Source organism: Rana temporaria, chromosome 1, assembly GCF_905171775.1.
Source record: "Rana temporaria chromosome 1, aRanTem1.1, whole genome shotgun sequence".
NCBI lineage: Eukaryota > Metazoa > Chordata > Amphibia > Anura > Ranidae > Rana > Rana temporaria.
The window spans coordinates 203384647-203401073 of NC_053489.1; the positions used below are offsets into that span (position 1 = coordinate 203384647).

Sequence of the window (16427 nt, forward strand, 5' to 3'; positions counted from 1 at the left end):
ACAATTAATCTAATGTGTGCCTCCCTGTAAGGAACAAATCCCCTGTATGTATCTGTCAGATCGGTCCCCCTGTGGCTATGCCTCTGACAGGTGTTCACAGTATGTAGGTAGATATATATACACAAGCTCAAATGTTTCCTCTTCCCCAGAGCATATCCTCTCTGTCCCCTGTTGTGCTGCTTAGCTGCCTCCATCAATGTATCCCTGTCTGCAGTTGCCCTGGCCGTCAGGCTCTCACTGCAGGTGCTGAATCTCCAATGTCTGTGAGAGGCCTGGGAGAAAGGTGGTGGGGAAGAGGGCTTCTGTAGGCTTCACAGGAATATGCAAGGTACGCAAGCCGGACTAGAGGCTTTGACTTGGATTTAAAGTGGAGTTTCACCTATAATCATAACATTACATCAGTAGTTTTAAAAAAAATGTCATTAGTCCTTTAAGAAAATATATATATTTTTTTAGATGCCTTCAAAGTGTTGTTGCTAGGCAGAATAGTTAATCTTCCCTCTTCCTGCACCTAGGTGCTTAAGCTTCCTAACCTACACCGCACAGACTCCTGGGAATGTAGTGGGTGTAACTTTCCAGGAGTCTGTGCACTTCCCAGTCTCGAAGAATCATGTGACTTGGACAGTACAGGTGCTGAAACCTGATCTGACACTGCTTGTGCAGCACTGAGCATGTGCGAGATCTGCAAGGCTGAAATCCAGGAAGTCATACAGTCTGGCTTCATGATGCCCACACTTAAGATGGCCCCAGTCAATTTCTATTTTATAAAGTGTCTAAATGCTGTAACAACCTAACAAAACGGACCTTAGTTTACAGACTAACTTTACTAGAATACATTAAGCTTGTGTATTACAGGGGTATTTATATATAAAAAGTGAAATTGTGGCCGGAACTCCGCTTTAACTGATTAGTGTTAAATCGGTAAAGAACCCAGAGGACTGGCACCATTGTATGTGTATATGACATTGTGGCGGCTAGATACCATTTACCATTACCAGAGATATCGGAGGCTCTGTAGATGTTGATGCCAATAGAACATCATGTAGTTGATCACATGGCTCTTTTATCATGTTAAATATACCATGTGTGGTGTCAAAACCTAAAACCAGGCATACGGCTGCATTCATGATTGATCTACATACACTATTTTACCAAAAGTATTAATATGCCTGCCTACGTGCACATGAACTTTAATAGCATCCCAGTCTTCATCTGTAGAGATAAATATTAAGTTGACCCACCCTTTGCAGCTATAATGGCTTCAACTCTTCTGGGAAGGGTGCCTACAAGGTTTAGGAGTGTGTCTATGGGAATGTTTGATCATTCTTCCAGAAGTGCATTTGTGAGGTCAGGAACTGATGTGGATGAGATGGCCTGGCTCGCAGTCTCTGCTCTAACTCGTCCCAAAGGTGTTCTACAGGGTTGCGGTCAGGACTTTGGCAGGGCAGTAAAGTTCCTCCACCCCAAACTCGCTCATCAAAATCTTTATGGACCTTTCTTTGTGCACCGGTCCAAACCAAAAATATGCATTTATTATTTTGTTCGGGACAGACTGTATAGTTGTCTGCCTATACCTCTGATACAGACAGGCAGTTAGACCCTTACAGGAAACTCAATGAGCTACCTAGAGCGATCAGCAGCACTCTGGTAGTTCATTGAGCACTACAAGCCAAGAGCCGCAAAGGCTGATGGGACTTGTAGTTTTTCCATCCACAGAACACTGAATGAATGTTAAGGCTGGGCAGGGGTTTTTTTTAGTCAGCCAGCGGAGGGAGAAGATCCCCCAGTAGCTGTCAAATCTGGGAGGGTAGGGTGATTATTCACATACCTCCTGCTTAATCAGGATAATTCCTCCATTTCTTGGTTCAGCTTCATATCTTCCTGTGCCAACTACATGCTGGGAGTGATGGGAATGAAAGCTCCCTTACTAGGCGCTATAGCATAGAAGTTTGAAAGTTTGCTCCAGGCACTGCGATTAGCTGCATTTGCACATTGCGATTACATGCGTTTACGTGCGTTTAATTGCAGCCGCGTTTAGCTGCGGTATTCATTTCCATAGCAACCCTTTTTATTTTTTTATTTTTTTATTTTTGTTTGGGTCCCTTGAATTCTAAAACGCTGCTATCCGCAGTTGACAAAAAAGACTGCGATTACCTGTGGTTATGTGCATATAGCTGCGCTACATCGCACCTGGACACATTCAATTCTATTTTTTCTATTCGCACCAAACCGCATGTAACGTAATCGCACGCAAACGCTGTGTGTGAATGGGGCCATAGGAAAACATTGTGTGCTTTTAGCTGTGGTAGAAAAATAGAAAATCCGCAGCTAAAAGCACCATTCTATCCGTCTGTCTGAAAGGGGCCTAATATTTTTAAAGGCTATCTTCACATTTGGCAACATGTTCTACTCCTATCGGTTCCCTTTCCCTGCAGCCACCATCATTTCAAAATGCGCTAGTGGTTCTTGAATCTTTTGCACTTCATGCATTAAGCAAACCATTCTCAATCAGCGATCTGTGGGGACCCTAAGGGGTACTTACCGAATTTTCTAAGGTGTTCCTGGAGTTGACTGATTGGCCTCCCATCTGATGGTGCATGTATACTTCCAGGGCCAATGCTAGTTGACAGGGCCATCATCATGACACCAGTAATCTTAGCTGCCTCTTAGAATGGCATTCTCCCCACTGCTGTAAGGTAGGCATTTGTGCCACTGACCACTAAGTGGTGACATTTTTCCCACTGATCTCTGATGTTTTGATTGGGCAAGGGTTCCGTTGGTCCCAACAATTAGATTAAGGGTTACGCTGGAGTAAAAATGTAGAGAGGATTCACTAAACCTACACCAGCTGTCTTTCAGCAAATATTGGGTCAGTGCAGTTTATTAAACCTGGCAAATGTCTGTTTCACTTCTCTTGACAATCAAGATACTGACAAGAGGAAATTGATAGTAGCAGCTGCTAAGGTTTTTTTTTTTTTTTTTTCTTCCTCCAGACCACGGCAGACAGTTTGTCAGGCAAATCTGCTTTTCAGGTTCAGCTATTTGTTCGTTTTCCTAGAAAGTCAGTTTATGCCCAATTTGTGTGTGTGTGTGTGTGTGTGTGTGTGTGTGTGTGTGTGTGTTTTTTTAAAACATATTAAAGTAATTTCTCAATATCATGTTAAAATGTTTTGCAAAATAGTTTATTTTAGTTAGCGCAGTAACCTATAGAACGTGTGAGATCATTGTGAATCAATACATATTGAGTGTCATTATCACACTGTTTGCACTGCTTGATTGAAGACGTGTTATTGCCTTTGACATCATTTGTATACAGCTTTTTTGTAAGGATGAAGATTCCAGAGTAGTTTAATTTTCCTTGAATGTTATATGAAAATTACTATGTTACCTGTTTATGACCTTTTGCAAAGTATATAATCTTAACTTTCTTTAAAAAGCTCTTAACGCCACCCCCTGATGGCCCTAAATTGGCTTAAATGCCCTAAAGGTGGTGTGGCTTCTGTATCATGTGATCACTGTGGTTGCCTCTCACAGCAGTCACATGATCAGAATAATGGCTCAGTTCGCTGGGAGCCCACAACCCTTTGTCCCAATGAAAGCTAATGTGTAATGTATGATGCTGGGCATTAAAGCCCACCTTTCTTGTCTCTGCATGTGTGTGTTGTGGTCAGCAAGAGGTTAAATGGCTATGTGCATAATTCTGCATCGTAAAAATGTACTGGTAGCTGTTCATGCGTTCCTAACTCTCCCCTTTTCCTACTCTCAACCCTCTTTCTACCCTCTTCCTCCCCCCTCCTTTAACCCTCTTTCTCCCCCTCCCCTCCTTTTAACCCTTTTTCTCCCCCCTCCCCTCCTTTTAACCCTCTTTCTCCCCCCTCTCCTCCTTTCAACCCTCTTTCTCCCCCCTCCCCTCCTTTTAACCCTCTTTCTCCCCCTCCCCTCCTTTTAACCCTCTTTCTCCCCCCTCCCCTCCTTTTAACCCTCTTTTTCCCCCCTCCCCTCCTTTTAACCCTCTTTCTCCCCCCTCCGCACCTTTTAACCCTCTTTCTCCCCCCTCCGCTCCTTTTAACCCTTTTTCTCCCCCCTCCCCTCCTTTTAACCCTCTTTCTCCCCCCTCCCCTCCTTGTAACCCTCTTTCTCCCCCCTCCCCTCCTTTTAACCCCCTTTCTCCCCCCTCCGCTCCTTTTAACCCTCTTTCTCCCCCTCCCCTCCTTTTAACCCTCTTTCTCCCCCCTCCCCTCCTTTTAACCCTCTTTCTCCCCCTCCCCTCCTTTTAACCCTCTTTCTCCCCCTCCCCTCCTTTTAACCCTCTTTCTCCCCCTCCCCTCCTTTTAACCCTCTCTCCTCCTTTAACCCTCTTTCTCCCCCTCCCCTCCTTCTCCCCCTCCCCTCCTTTAACCGTCTTCCCCCCCCCCTCCTTTAAAACGGGGGTTCACCTGAATTTTTTTTTTTTTTTTTAAATCCAGCAGCTACAAATACTGCAGCTGCTGACTTTAAAAAAATAAATGGACACTTGCCTGTCTAGGTCGGCGGGCAAGGGCAAGCAAGCTCTCGGCTTCCCCCGCCGCCATCCTCGGTGAGGGAATCGGGAAGTGAAGCGATGCGGCTTCACTGCCTGATTCTCTATTGCGTATGCGCGAGTTGCACTGCGTCGTCCTCACTGGTCCCCGCTGTGTTCTGCGAGCCGTTTGTTTCCCACAACGGGGGGGGGTGACGCAAAGGGGTGGGACTCCCGCGGCAGTCTATACCTGGAAGTGATGCAAATACCTGTAGTATACAGGTATCTGCACGACCTCCCCCCTGAAAGGTGCCAAATGTGACAGCGGAGGGGGGGGGGGGTTAGTGTTCCGAAAAGCGGAGGTTCACTTTTGGGTGAACCTCAGCTTTTAACCCTCTTTCTCCCCCTTTCCTTTATCCCTCTCTCTCCCCCTTTCTTTTATCCCTCTCTCTCCCCCTTTCTTTTAACCCTCTTTCTCCCCCTTTCTTTTAACCCTCTTTCTCCCCCTTTCTTTTGACCCTCTTTCTCCCCCTTTCTTTTAACCCTCTTTCTCCCCCTTTCTTTTAACCCTCTTTCTCCCCCTTTCTTTTAACCCTCTTTCTCCCCCTTTCTTTTGACCCTCTTTCTCCCCCTTTCTTTTGACCCTCTTTCTCCCCCTTTCTTTTGACCCTCTTTCTCCCCCTTTCTTTTGACCCTCTTTCTCCCCCTTTCTTTTGACCCTCTTTCTCCCCCTTTCTTTTGACCCTCTTTCTCCCCCTTTCTTTTAACCCTCTTTCTCCCCCTTTCTTTTAACCCTCTTTCTCCCCCTTTCTTTTAACCCTCTTTCTCCCCCTTTCTTTTAACCCTCTTTCTCCCCCTTTCTTTTAACCCTCTTTCTCCCCCTTTCTTTTAACCCTCTTTCTCCCCCTTTCTTTTAACCCTCTTTCTCCCCCTTTCTTTTAACCCTCTTTCTCCCCCCTCCTTTTAACCCTCTTTCTCTCCCCCTCCTTTTAACCCTCTCCCCCCCCCCCCTCCTTTTAACCCTCTTCCCCCCCCCTCCTTTTAACCCTCTTCCCCCCCCCTCCTTTTAACCCTCTTCTCTCCCCCTTTACTACTTTATTATCTGACTCCTTTGCCCTTCAGCCAGCAACATGGTGCACATTTAGCATCTGCACTAGATAATCTAACTGATGAATTTTCGTGATGCACAATATGGCCGATTTCAATCTCATACTACTAAGAGATGATATTGTGGATTTTGGTGTGTTGCAAATGAGGTAATTGCCTTCCAGGGGCAATCGCTTAATACATTGACATTACAATTTTGCACATAACTTAACCTTTTACAGTTGTTCTGTTCTTTCAGTTTAATGCCTTTAGAAATAATAGCTATGTTTTCTCATTAGGTCTAGGTACACTTTTGAATGATAAGTCTGAGTCTCAGGCTCCCTGCCACCCTAAAGTATCAGGACTAGAACGCAGCCAGGAACTGAACACAGAGGTTCTTTATATCCCACCCATACATAGTCCACCACCACCTCCTGCTGCTATTGTCACGTCTGCCTCATCTACACCGGCATCGAGTACTCGGGCTAGCCCTCTAGTAAAGAAGGAACCTACTATTGTTGCCCCAGCTCCGCCAAGACTTACACCTCAACCTCAACCACGTCCTCAGTCTCGGCCTTTGTCTCAGCCTCAGTTGTTGCCTATTGAGTTACGGACTCAGAATCATATCTCTTCACACCTTAACTACCCTGGGCATCAGCAGCTTCCGCAAAACGGAATTACCAGCATCAGGTAACTGGACACTCTTTGGATACACTAAACTTCAAAAGCTTTGCACTGTAGTTTTGCCTGCTTGAAATGATTTGACATATTTGATATTAACTGTTAACAATGGTGCATTGAGACAAATGTATGTGGATGCAATAACTTTTTTTTTCTCCTTCACTTACAGCCGGAGTAGCAGTGCTAGCAGTGCAGCTAGTATCAGCATACCCAAGCACCTACCGTCTTCCCCCCAGATTCCACCACATCACCCTGCTGGATCGGGTCTGCCCCTCTCCATCTCCAACCTTGCTACCTCACACTTTGCTCTCAGATCTCAAACTCAGCATCATCCGGCCATGTTTGCCACCCCTCCCTCACTACCACCTCCACCGTCTTTACCTACTAATGGCCTTGTAATCCCTGGGCACCCTGCTGGAGCTGGATATTCAGGTAGGTAGATCTGTGCTGATGTATGGATGAAATATTATGTGTCTGTAACAAAACAACCTTCATACAGTACTGACTAATTTTGCCAGATATATTGCTAAAACATTGACAGTTAATGTAAAGATATCTTTTAAAGAGTCCAGCATGGTATTACCTGTAATATTAACATATCCTTGTAGTGTAGGCAGTTTGTCCCACACAGAGAAGACGTGCCTGTGCCTGCAGCTGGCCTTGTATTCTTCTATGTAATATATTGCCAAAGATGTCCGTGGCATAGTCAGATTCAAACTTCCTCACTATTTAAACAATGCCTACATTAGCATTACCCATGTTTTATAAAGCACTTAATGCTAAAGGCTAGTAATCTTTGCCATAATTGTACTCTGAAATGCAATTTTATCAAATAATTAGGATTCAGTACTACATGCTTTGATAAAGCCATATACAATTTTTATATAAAACACAAGGAAAACACTGAACATATTTAGGCCAGGATTCCAAAGCAACATGGAGTGGTCTCCAGAGAAATGTATACTTTAGGAATGGAGTCCAAATGATACTTTTTAAACAGATATACTGTGCAGTTTTGTAATCGCCCATCTCGTAATAAAACGGTAAGCATTATCTTTTTAAAACCTATTTCTTAAATGATTTCAGAAAGTCAGATCTTAAAGTAGCACATATATTTAATTGAATTGTAACCAGGTGTCAGTGCTCCAAAATCTACATACTACATAGTTACCTACTGTTCTCTTTTAAATCTCCACCACTAGACTAGCACAACTCTGGTTCTCAGACCAGGATCTGCACATGTCTGTAGAATGTAACAAATTAATAGACAGTGCTGAATTAACCATGAAGGCTCACCATATAGAATAGTTTTGCCTACCCTTAGATAATTGTCTCTATTCATCTTCTGAGAACCAAAGTTGTGTAGTCATGATCTAGAAAGTGAGAGATGTAGTAAGCAAATGTGTGCGTGTGCTGTGTTCTACTACTTTATTATATGTCAAGAAGTTTGTTTAACTTGGGGTGCCTTTCCAGTGGCAAGCTCTCCTCCCACAAACATCCACCGTCTTTTAATGGCAGTCAGCGGATCTGTTATCTTCTCAAATTGAGCTTCTTGCATGACACTATGGGGATATTTGAAAAGTCACGATTTTGACATTTACCAAACATTAACTGCCGGTGAATCTTTCAGGTTCATGTGTTTTTTCAATGACAGTGATTCACCACCAGTGAATGTTTGATGAAAGTCGCATTCACTGCGTTATAAATATGCCCCTATGTGTGCCAGCAAAGGCTTGCACGTTGGAGACAGATGCATCGATATGAACATGTGTTCACTGACAGCTGATAACAGCTGCCAGTTGGTGAAAATTCAAAAGAGCGGAGCTTCATGCCCATGAAAAGGCACCCTTATAGGAATAGCTTAAATATATGCATGTATCCCTTTAGGTATTTGGGGTTGTTTACTTAATGCTAATGTTGTTAGTGTGTCAGCTTGTAGTTTTAATTTTCATTTGGGTCATTTATTCCAACTACTACTAAACAAGTGTTGGCATGCGCGCTGAGCTTTCTTAAATACCATTTAAGAAATATGCCAGAACTAGCAGGTGTGTTTAATTGACAATTTCCTGCTACCATTGAATATATCTGGTTTATAGCCACTGATCAGATTATTTCCAGACCACAGTTTGGGAATAGGGTTAGGCTAGTTGGGTGTGGCTTGTTGTACTGCATAATAAGGCCCGTTATGTTTTCTCCTGAGATGACTCATGGTGTTCTTTCTTGTCTTTAGATACCAGCCTGTTGATATCATTCAACCAACCAATCATGTATTGCCAGCCTCATTCGGGGATTCTGATTGGTACTTTGTCACAGGCATCTCTCTTACCTCCACCAATGAGTCCTCACGTAGAAAACCACCACAGCATGACCTGCAGAAACAGGGAATGCCAGGTGAATATCTGCGCTTTTTCCTTTTATGTCTTTGGGGAAACTGATGGGCCGATGGGCCTCTGTGTCTTTTTTTTTGTCTTTTTGTCTAATTTAGATCATGAACTTCTCAGACAGGAGCTGAATAATCGATTTTTGGTTCAGACCTCGGACCGGGCCGGTGCCCATCTCGGCTCAGTGCCAATGCTGAGGGCAGAGTTTCACCAGCACCAACACACGCACCAACACACCCATCAGCACACTTTTACTCCCTTCACATCCAGCCTACCCCAGACGCAGCTTATGCCGCCTAATGCACCTACCATGGTGCGTACCCCAGCTCGAAATGTGAGGATAAGTAGCACACCAACGTCCGAACCCACTTCCCTTTTCCCTCCACTTCCTTATCTCTTGGCATATACAGTCATTGGGGTCAAAGTTGGCGTTTCTTGAAAAGGGTCTTTTTTTTTTTTTGCACATTTTATTTTCACATATTTAATGTCCTGGTGATAATAATGCTCATTCAATCCAGGTACATTGCAGGCTTTAGTAGATAAAATGCAGATATTTTTTATCTGAGCTGGCTTGACTAGCTTATCAAGGTCGTGGATGACCTCTCCTAAATTCTACAGGAGGGAAGTGGTTCAATTTTTTATTATTTTTTTATGTATTACATCCCACCGACATTTAAGTCGAGTACATGTCACATGCCTAACTATAAAAATCCACATATTGATACATAAACAAAAAATCTTTGTTCTCTCATCAGTAGAGAAAGGTTTGAAGTAAAATAGGAGCTGACTTCCAAGTGCATTTCATTCCAGCTGGTGTAAAACACAAGTTTCTGCTCCGCCTCTTTCACTTTCGTTGTGACACTGACTTTATGAAGAATGTAAAGTAAATCTTTATTAACAAAGATGTTGACTTTTATGGTTTAGCCTGTGGCATGTTACATCCTATACTAAAAACTTTAGTGCATATCACAATAGTTTAAACACTGATTTGGTGTAATTTCAACAATGTTTGTCTGACCGTGTGCCTGTTTGCTGTATTGATGGATAGTTTTGTATGCATCGGGGATGTTTGATTTGTATTCATACGTTGATTGCCGTTTAACATAATCTAAGATTTCTTCCTTCTTTTTTTTTTTTTTTTTTTAAATAAGTATTTACATGTATGCAATTTAATGATATTTAAATGTGGTTGGGAATTTTCTAATCTCTAAGAGCCTCTTGTTGCCAGAGTAAACATTTAGCCCTCAGTTTTAATAACTATCGTATTTATCGGCGTATAACACGCACAGGCGTATAACACGCACCCTAACTTTAAGAGGGAAGTTTCAGGGAAAAAACGATCCACCGCCCCCTGCGTATAACACGCAGGCACAGTTTACCCTCTATTTTCAGGGTAAAAGTGTTATACACCAATAAATACAGTAATTTAATCAACAAAGTCCCATAACCAGTGAGGAATCAGATTTACTTTTTGAAAGCACTAAATGGTTGGTGTTAATTATTTTCTGAAAGTCGTATGTATTCAGTTAACAATGACTTTAAAAAGGACTGTACAGGCAATCTGCTCAGCAGTAAATGGATCTATCTACCAAAAAATGGGTAAATAAACGTCCCCCCTTTGGCAGAGCTTTCCACACTTAAAGTATTAATATATCACCCAGTAATTGTGGTGAAAATTAACAGTCCACCTCTAAAGTGAATAGTTATAGTCCAAAAGACATAATAATCAAAATGTCTTCACAAATCACTCTTCGTGTATTTAAAATCCACAATATATCTTGATCAGCAAATTTACTCCACCACAGTGCACAAAGTGGATTCCACTCCCCCATTGGATACAAAACTCCAACACTGTTGCTCTGATCAGTAAAATGAGAAGCAAAGACGGCAACCCTTCACAATTATTCTCTCCTCAAGAGTTGCAAATGCCATAATAGCTTTCAGTGCACACTAGAGCTCAAGCTTTAAGACACTTTATTCTATTCTCAATTAAAAATAACACTCCCAAAGATAAAACTGTGCTCATCAATCTGTATAGGTAGCCAAACACTCAGACCGTGTGGATGGTGTTGCTAGCGGCGCGATCCTCCCGATCCATATCACTTCCAGTCAGCGTATTGAGGTCACTTCCTGTCGCCGTATAACCCCACCCCGAGACTTCTTCCAAGGGGCGTTTTGGGCTAAAACCTTTTAACTTTAGTGGTGGACTGTTAATTTTCACCGCAATCACTGTGTGATATATTGTATGTTAAAGCGGAAGTAAACCCATCTGTAAAACCGTTTTCATTTCTAGCACATGCCGGAAATGTAACACACCCATTGGTTGTGCTCTCAACCAAGCTGTCAAATCATCCAATGGCTGGTGTCTGATCACACATGCAGCGTTATGGAAGTTGTAGATTAAACCGAGGCAACGATGGCAGGTTCCTTGGCTGAAAACAATAAGGGGGGTTTACTTGAACTTTAATACATTGTGTGGAAAGCACTGCCTTAGGGGTAAAGTATATTTTTTGCCAATAATGATACACTTATTTATGGTATCTGCTTTTCACTTTATAGTCTTTTAGATTGATGAAGAATCCTCTTAGGTGTGGGAGTTTTTTGGTAAAATGTTTTAAGTGAATAGATCTGGGGAGGTACTGCTCTTGTCCATGGTAAACTTTTGGGGATGATACATTTTTCATAAGTTTAACTAGATCATAGGTCTTCAAACTACGGCCCTCCAGTTGTTTAGGAACTACAATTCCCATCATGCCTAGTCATGTCTGTGAATGTCAGAGTTTTACAATGCCTCATGGGATATGTAGTTTCACAACAGCTGGAGGGCCGTAGTTTGAGGATCCTTGAACTAGATCAATGAGAACTAGAGTCTGGTTGCTAAACTTACCTTTGCAGATATTTTCTTTTTTTTATAAATCAACCCCTTCAGTGTTTGTAATTTTTTGACTTGTTTGAAACTTGGTGCTGATTTCAATTTTAAAAAAATCTGTTGAATATACATGTCCATGCAATCCGTTTTTAACACCGTACCCATTTTCCATTTTGTTTTTTTTTCCCATTCTAGTTTGACAAGTACGCTCCCAAGTTAGACAGCTCTTATTTTCGTCATTCTAACGTGAGTTTATTATGTTTACACACCAACCCCACAGTGCTTGCACCCAGCACCTGAAGCGTATTTACTGTAGTGTATACTTGCTTTTCTATATTTTCAGTTGACTAAACTGCATTCCCTGCTGCCAGGGTGCAAACATCTGTGATTGACAATGGAAAGTACTGCAGGCAGTTAACAATGTACAAATGCTGCAGTGCCACATGTGAAAATGGCCCCTGTGGAGTAAACTGATCACATTTGTTTGAACTCTTTCTCTAATGACATGTGATTGCTACCGATGATTCCTCTTGTGATTTGGTCTATTTAATCTGTGTACTAGTGGAAGACAGATTGCCTGGAACAAGGCTGTCTGACTAGAGTCCCACAGGCTTGATGTGCCCATCACTTCTCTGTGGCGTTTTCCCTATGGATTTGCCATTAAAAAAATAAAATAAAAGACTGTTCAGTAGTGTTCCCTGAAAAAATACAAAGTTGGACAGTGCTGATCAACAATATTACTACTCAATACTAAACTGATAACTTCTTCATTTAGTACACCCTTTACTGTCTGATTTACCATGTAATTAAAAAAAAAAAAGCATTAAACTATGCTAAAAAGAAAAAACACTGTTTGGGAAAAATCTGATTTCTATTAATTTTTTCTTAGTGATATAATAGAAACTTGTCCTTGGAATTGTTTATATTTGTGCTGTGCTGTTACCCTGCTTCCAGTTTTCATATAAAGAACTGCTAAACCTCAAATAGAAGTCTGTTTATGCAATGAAAGATTCTGGTAACACTAGATGCTATGTCGGATACTTGAAGTTCTATTGGAACATCACAATTTTTCTGCATTTATTTCTAAATGCTTGCACTTTTTGTTGCATAAAATGTTTTATTTTAGTGATGGTGGTTCTTTATTATGTGTGTTGGTGAAGCATTTCCTTTTTTGTTTTCTCGCTGTGCAGTAGGGAATACAAATCGTTTGCATCTTCTATAAGACTGCATGTTAAGTGGTCACTCAATTTTAGAGATGTTTTCATCAGACCTGAAGTCCAAGCAAACGTTTTATGAACGTGACCTCAGACCGGCCCTGCACGGCTACTTCAGTCTCCAGTTGGGATGAGCTCCGGCGTGTTTGCACAGTCCACGTGCAGAGCCCGCCGTCTGCACGGCGCTGCGCTAATCACAGGCAGGGAGACATATTCCCGATGCTCGGCTGCAGAGATCGGGAAATGTCTCCCTGCCTTTGGTTGGCTCTGCACGTGGACTGTGCAAACACGCCGGAGCTCATCCCTAGTCTCCAGTTCTCCATGGTGTGTTAACACAGTAAAGACACAAATGGCTTTCACTGCCATAGAGCACAATTTAGTTTTGTTTTGAAAATTATATTGGGGTACTTGTAACAAACAATTTGTACCCTTGACAGTGAATAATTAAGATTACATTTGTAAAGGTCAGCTGCTGATACTCTCAGAACTAATGACTATTGGTCAAGCAACCACTGTTTTTCCAGGCTTACTGCAAAAGTGTTTCTGAGCACACGATTTGGTGATCCCAGTAACTGCTTGCTTCCATAATTCTGTGCACAGGATCTCTTCAGCACTATTTCTGTCTGCTGTTCTTTACCTGCTTTTCTGTTACATGTTATGTTTTATTTCTTTATTATGTCACTTACATAGAGTTCTGTTCTTTTTTTCAGTTCTTTCCAACGTATACTTCTCCAATGCCCGGAATGCCCCCAATGCTTCCTCATTCAGGTCCATTTAGTTCTCTTCAGGGAGCTTTTCAGCCGAAGGTGAGCAAGGCAGCATGGAGTATTAATACAGACAGTCCAATTTTTGTGATTTATGGGGGGGAGGTGGTGACACTATAATAAAAGCGGTGAATATTTTCTTTTGCCGTGACACAATGCACCTTCTATGGCTTTCTTCATGGCTTATTGCTTTTCACTGTACTGGTTAAGCTCATTTAATTGTCACAAGCTGTCTGACAGTGATAGCCACACAGCCTGTAGTGACAGGAAAACTGCCTTTGCATTGTGTACAACACACCAGGGAATGGCACATGATTTATTTGTTTCTTGTTAGCACATGGCCTAAAGTGCCTATAAACTGCCTTTTCTGTTATACAGCCAGTTGACAAACTTTTTCTATTGGCCTATCACATTGTATTGCAGTCTGTAGGCATTTTATTTACTAGCTAATAGCTTTGGCTTCAGTGTAAATGTATATGTCAGCGCAGTGTGCATCATGTTGCCTCATTAGCAGTCAGCTATGCAGTTATTTTTTTCCCCCTTTTGGTTTGTATAAAGACAGCCTATGGAGAAGTTTAAATTGAATTAATCGGTCCCAAGTAGAAACCAGTTGCTGTATAGCGTAATCCCATATGTCCGCCCAGTCTTCAGAGTCCAACCCCGACACCTCCCCACACCAACAAGAGAACAGCTTATCAAGACCTTCATGGACAGTGGGTTGAAGGGCTTTATAGTGGAAAGTGGTTTCACATTCACGTTTCACTCAATTCCTGAGTCGACAAAAGTAACCGGTTGACTGCAAAATTGAAAATGAAATGCATGGCATAGTTAAAGGTACCAGAACAGGTTCTCGTAGCTTTTCTAAATGCTACATAATTGTCTTCTCTAAGGCTGCTTTCACATTGAGGCGTGCAGCCGCGGTGACAGTATAGCCGCGCTATTTGTAGCGTGGCTATACCGACGTATTTACCGCGATATTCGGGCGCTAGCGGTGAGGTTTTAGCCCCCACTAGCGGCCGAAAAAGGGATAATACCGTGCTTTCCCATTGATTTCAATGGGAAGGCGCGGTATAGGAGCGGTGAACATACCGCTTCTATACCGCGGTAAAGATGCGGCTAGCAGGACTTTTGGAGCGCTCCTGCTAGCGCACCGCTTCAATGTGAAAGCCTTCGGGCTTTCACATTGAACACTACAGGGCAGGTTTTTTCATGCGGTATAGCAGCGCTATTTTTAGCGCTGTACCGCATGAAAAACGCCTCAATGTGAAAGGGGCCTAACAGAAGGAGAATTCTGTAGTTCCATCATCTACTGATACAAAAAAAAAATTCTAATGTAATGAACTACACAACAGGGACTTCACTAAAAGTGAGGTTTAGTTATGTGGTTTTGCTCATGTAACCTGACACTTTACAATTTGTTTTCCTTTGTTTGCAGACCTCAAATGCCATTGATGTCACTAGCAGGCCTGGCGCAGTACATCATACCCTCCTACAGAAAACACCTGGGGTTTGTATATAATTATTCATTCTACAGCATACTTGGATTTTTTATTTATTTTTTTCATTATGAGTCATAAAAGTAATTATCTCTGCAAAATTGCACTTTTTTGTCTTTTACAAGAAATATAATTTGCGTAGTTTAGGTTGGAGGTGAAAGTATGTAATGCAGGCCACTGACATGTCTTCTTTTCTTTCAGGTTAACGATCCATACAGGACACCAGTGAGAGTAAGTAAATATTCATTTTAACTCATTGGCTATAGTATTTTTTAAAAGGAACCGGTAAAAAAAAAAAAAATTAAGGGGGCTGCCATTCTGCATCTGGAATAAGTAAGCCGAGCGGAAAAATAGCATGGTAGCCAGGCCAGTAGAATTTTCAGTAGGAGGGGTCAGAATGGCAGCCTCTACATTTCTCTCATGACAGGTTTCCTTTAAGCTTAGAAATGTTTTAAGTTATGAGTACTTAGATTGGCTCAGGTTATTTCCCCTTCTGTTCCCAGATTTCAGTTATAGGATATATTGCTTTTTAATGACTGTAAGCAGCCAGCTGAGGTGTTGGGCTACGCCGGCATCCCATTTATCATTTTATCACCAGACTGTCATTGATTTGAATGAATACATTGGAGTTTTTAGGGGACCCAAAAAGGTTGAGGCCCGTTTGTAGCACAGTTTGGTTAACCTGTTGGCTCACATAGTTATATAGGTTAAGGTATTCCTTTACAGTAATGCAAGCTGTTTATATAAAGTGATTAGTACACTGACCAATACAGTTGCACCCTGCTCTTGAATACGTTTCATATTAGATTTGGCCTCATCTGAGTTTTTATGTAATATTTTATCCTCATGCCAACTTGTATAACATGAGGAAAAAGGGGCAAGGTTAGGAATAGAATGTATAAGAGAGAAACTGCAAATGTTTTGCAGGGTTTTTATACTGATTAATTTTATATATTTGAGGGCCCAAAAAATTGCCTGGGGCCCTAAGCCATTGCAGCACTCACACCGTATTTCCCTTGCTTTTGCAGAAACCAGGCAAGTGGTGTGCAGTACATGTCCAGATAGCTTGGCAAATCTACCACCATCAGCAGAAGATGAAGGTAAAAGCTTTTGGTGACAAGCCACCATAAAGCCACATTTAATAACTTTACTCAGTGGAAGATTATGGTGGTTTTGTACAAAACTGTATTTTAGGCTTCCTTCTTAATCCCAACCTTGGCTCTGAAAATAATGTCTTTGTGATGTTCTGCATGGAATGATTGTTTTTTTTTTTTTTTTTCTCCTACAAAGAATCAAATTATTTAAAAGATGTGCCAAAGGGGATAACCTACATAATGAGGGCACAAAGCCTCAGACCATGCTGGCGTATGCTGTTGCAGTGGTGGGGGGTGGGTGCCGCAGCGCTCCAGGCACGCTTTGTAATGAGGCAGAAGCATTT

At 42.0% G+C, this 16427-nt stretch overlaps 1 protein-coding gene across 9 annotated transcripts in view; it reads left to right on the plus strand.

Moving 5' to 3' along the window:
- Positions 1 to 16427, plus strand: part of FBRSL1 (fibrosin like 1) — a 694818-nt gene that overhangs the window by 660822 nt on the left and 17569 nt on the right. For 6 of the 9 annotated variants that reach the window (XM_040347748.1, XM_040347750.1, XM_040347768.1 and 3 more), the window contains 8 exons: positions 5884 to 6274; positions 6435 to 6697; positions 8751 to 8980; positions 11711 to 11761; positions 13440 to 13535; positions 14929 to 15000; positions 15191 to 15220; positions 16018 to 16089. In XM_040347748.1, coding sequence (XP_040203682.1) covers positions 5884 to 6274; positions 6435 to 6697; positions 8751 to 8980; positions 11711 to 11761; positions 13440 to 13535; positions 14929 to 15000; positions 15191 to 15220; positions 16018 to 16089 — 1205 coding nt within the window. Of the gene's footprint in view, positions 1 to 5883; positions 6275 to 6434; positions 6698 to 8495; positions 8657 to 8750; positions 8981 to 11710; positions 11762 to 13439; positions 13536 to 14928; positions 15001 to 15190; positions 15221 to 16017; positions 16090 to 16427 lie in introns of all 9 variants that reach the window. The other 3 variants (XM_040347758.1, XM_040347763.1, XM_040347766.1) reach the window with 3 other exon arrangements.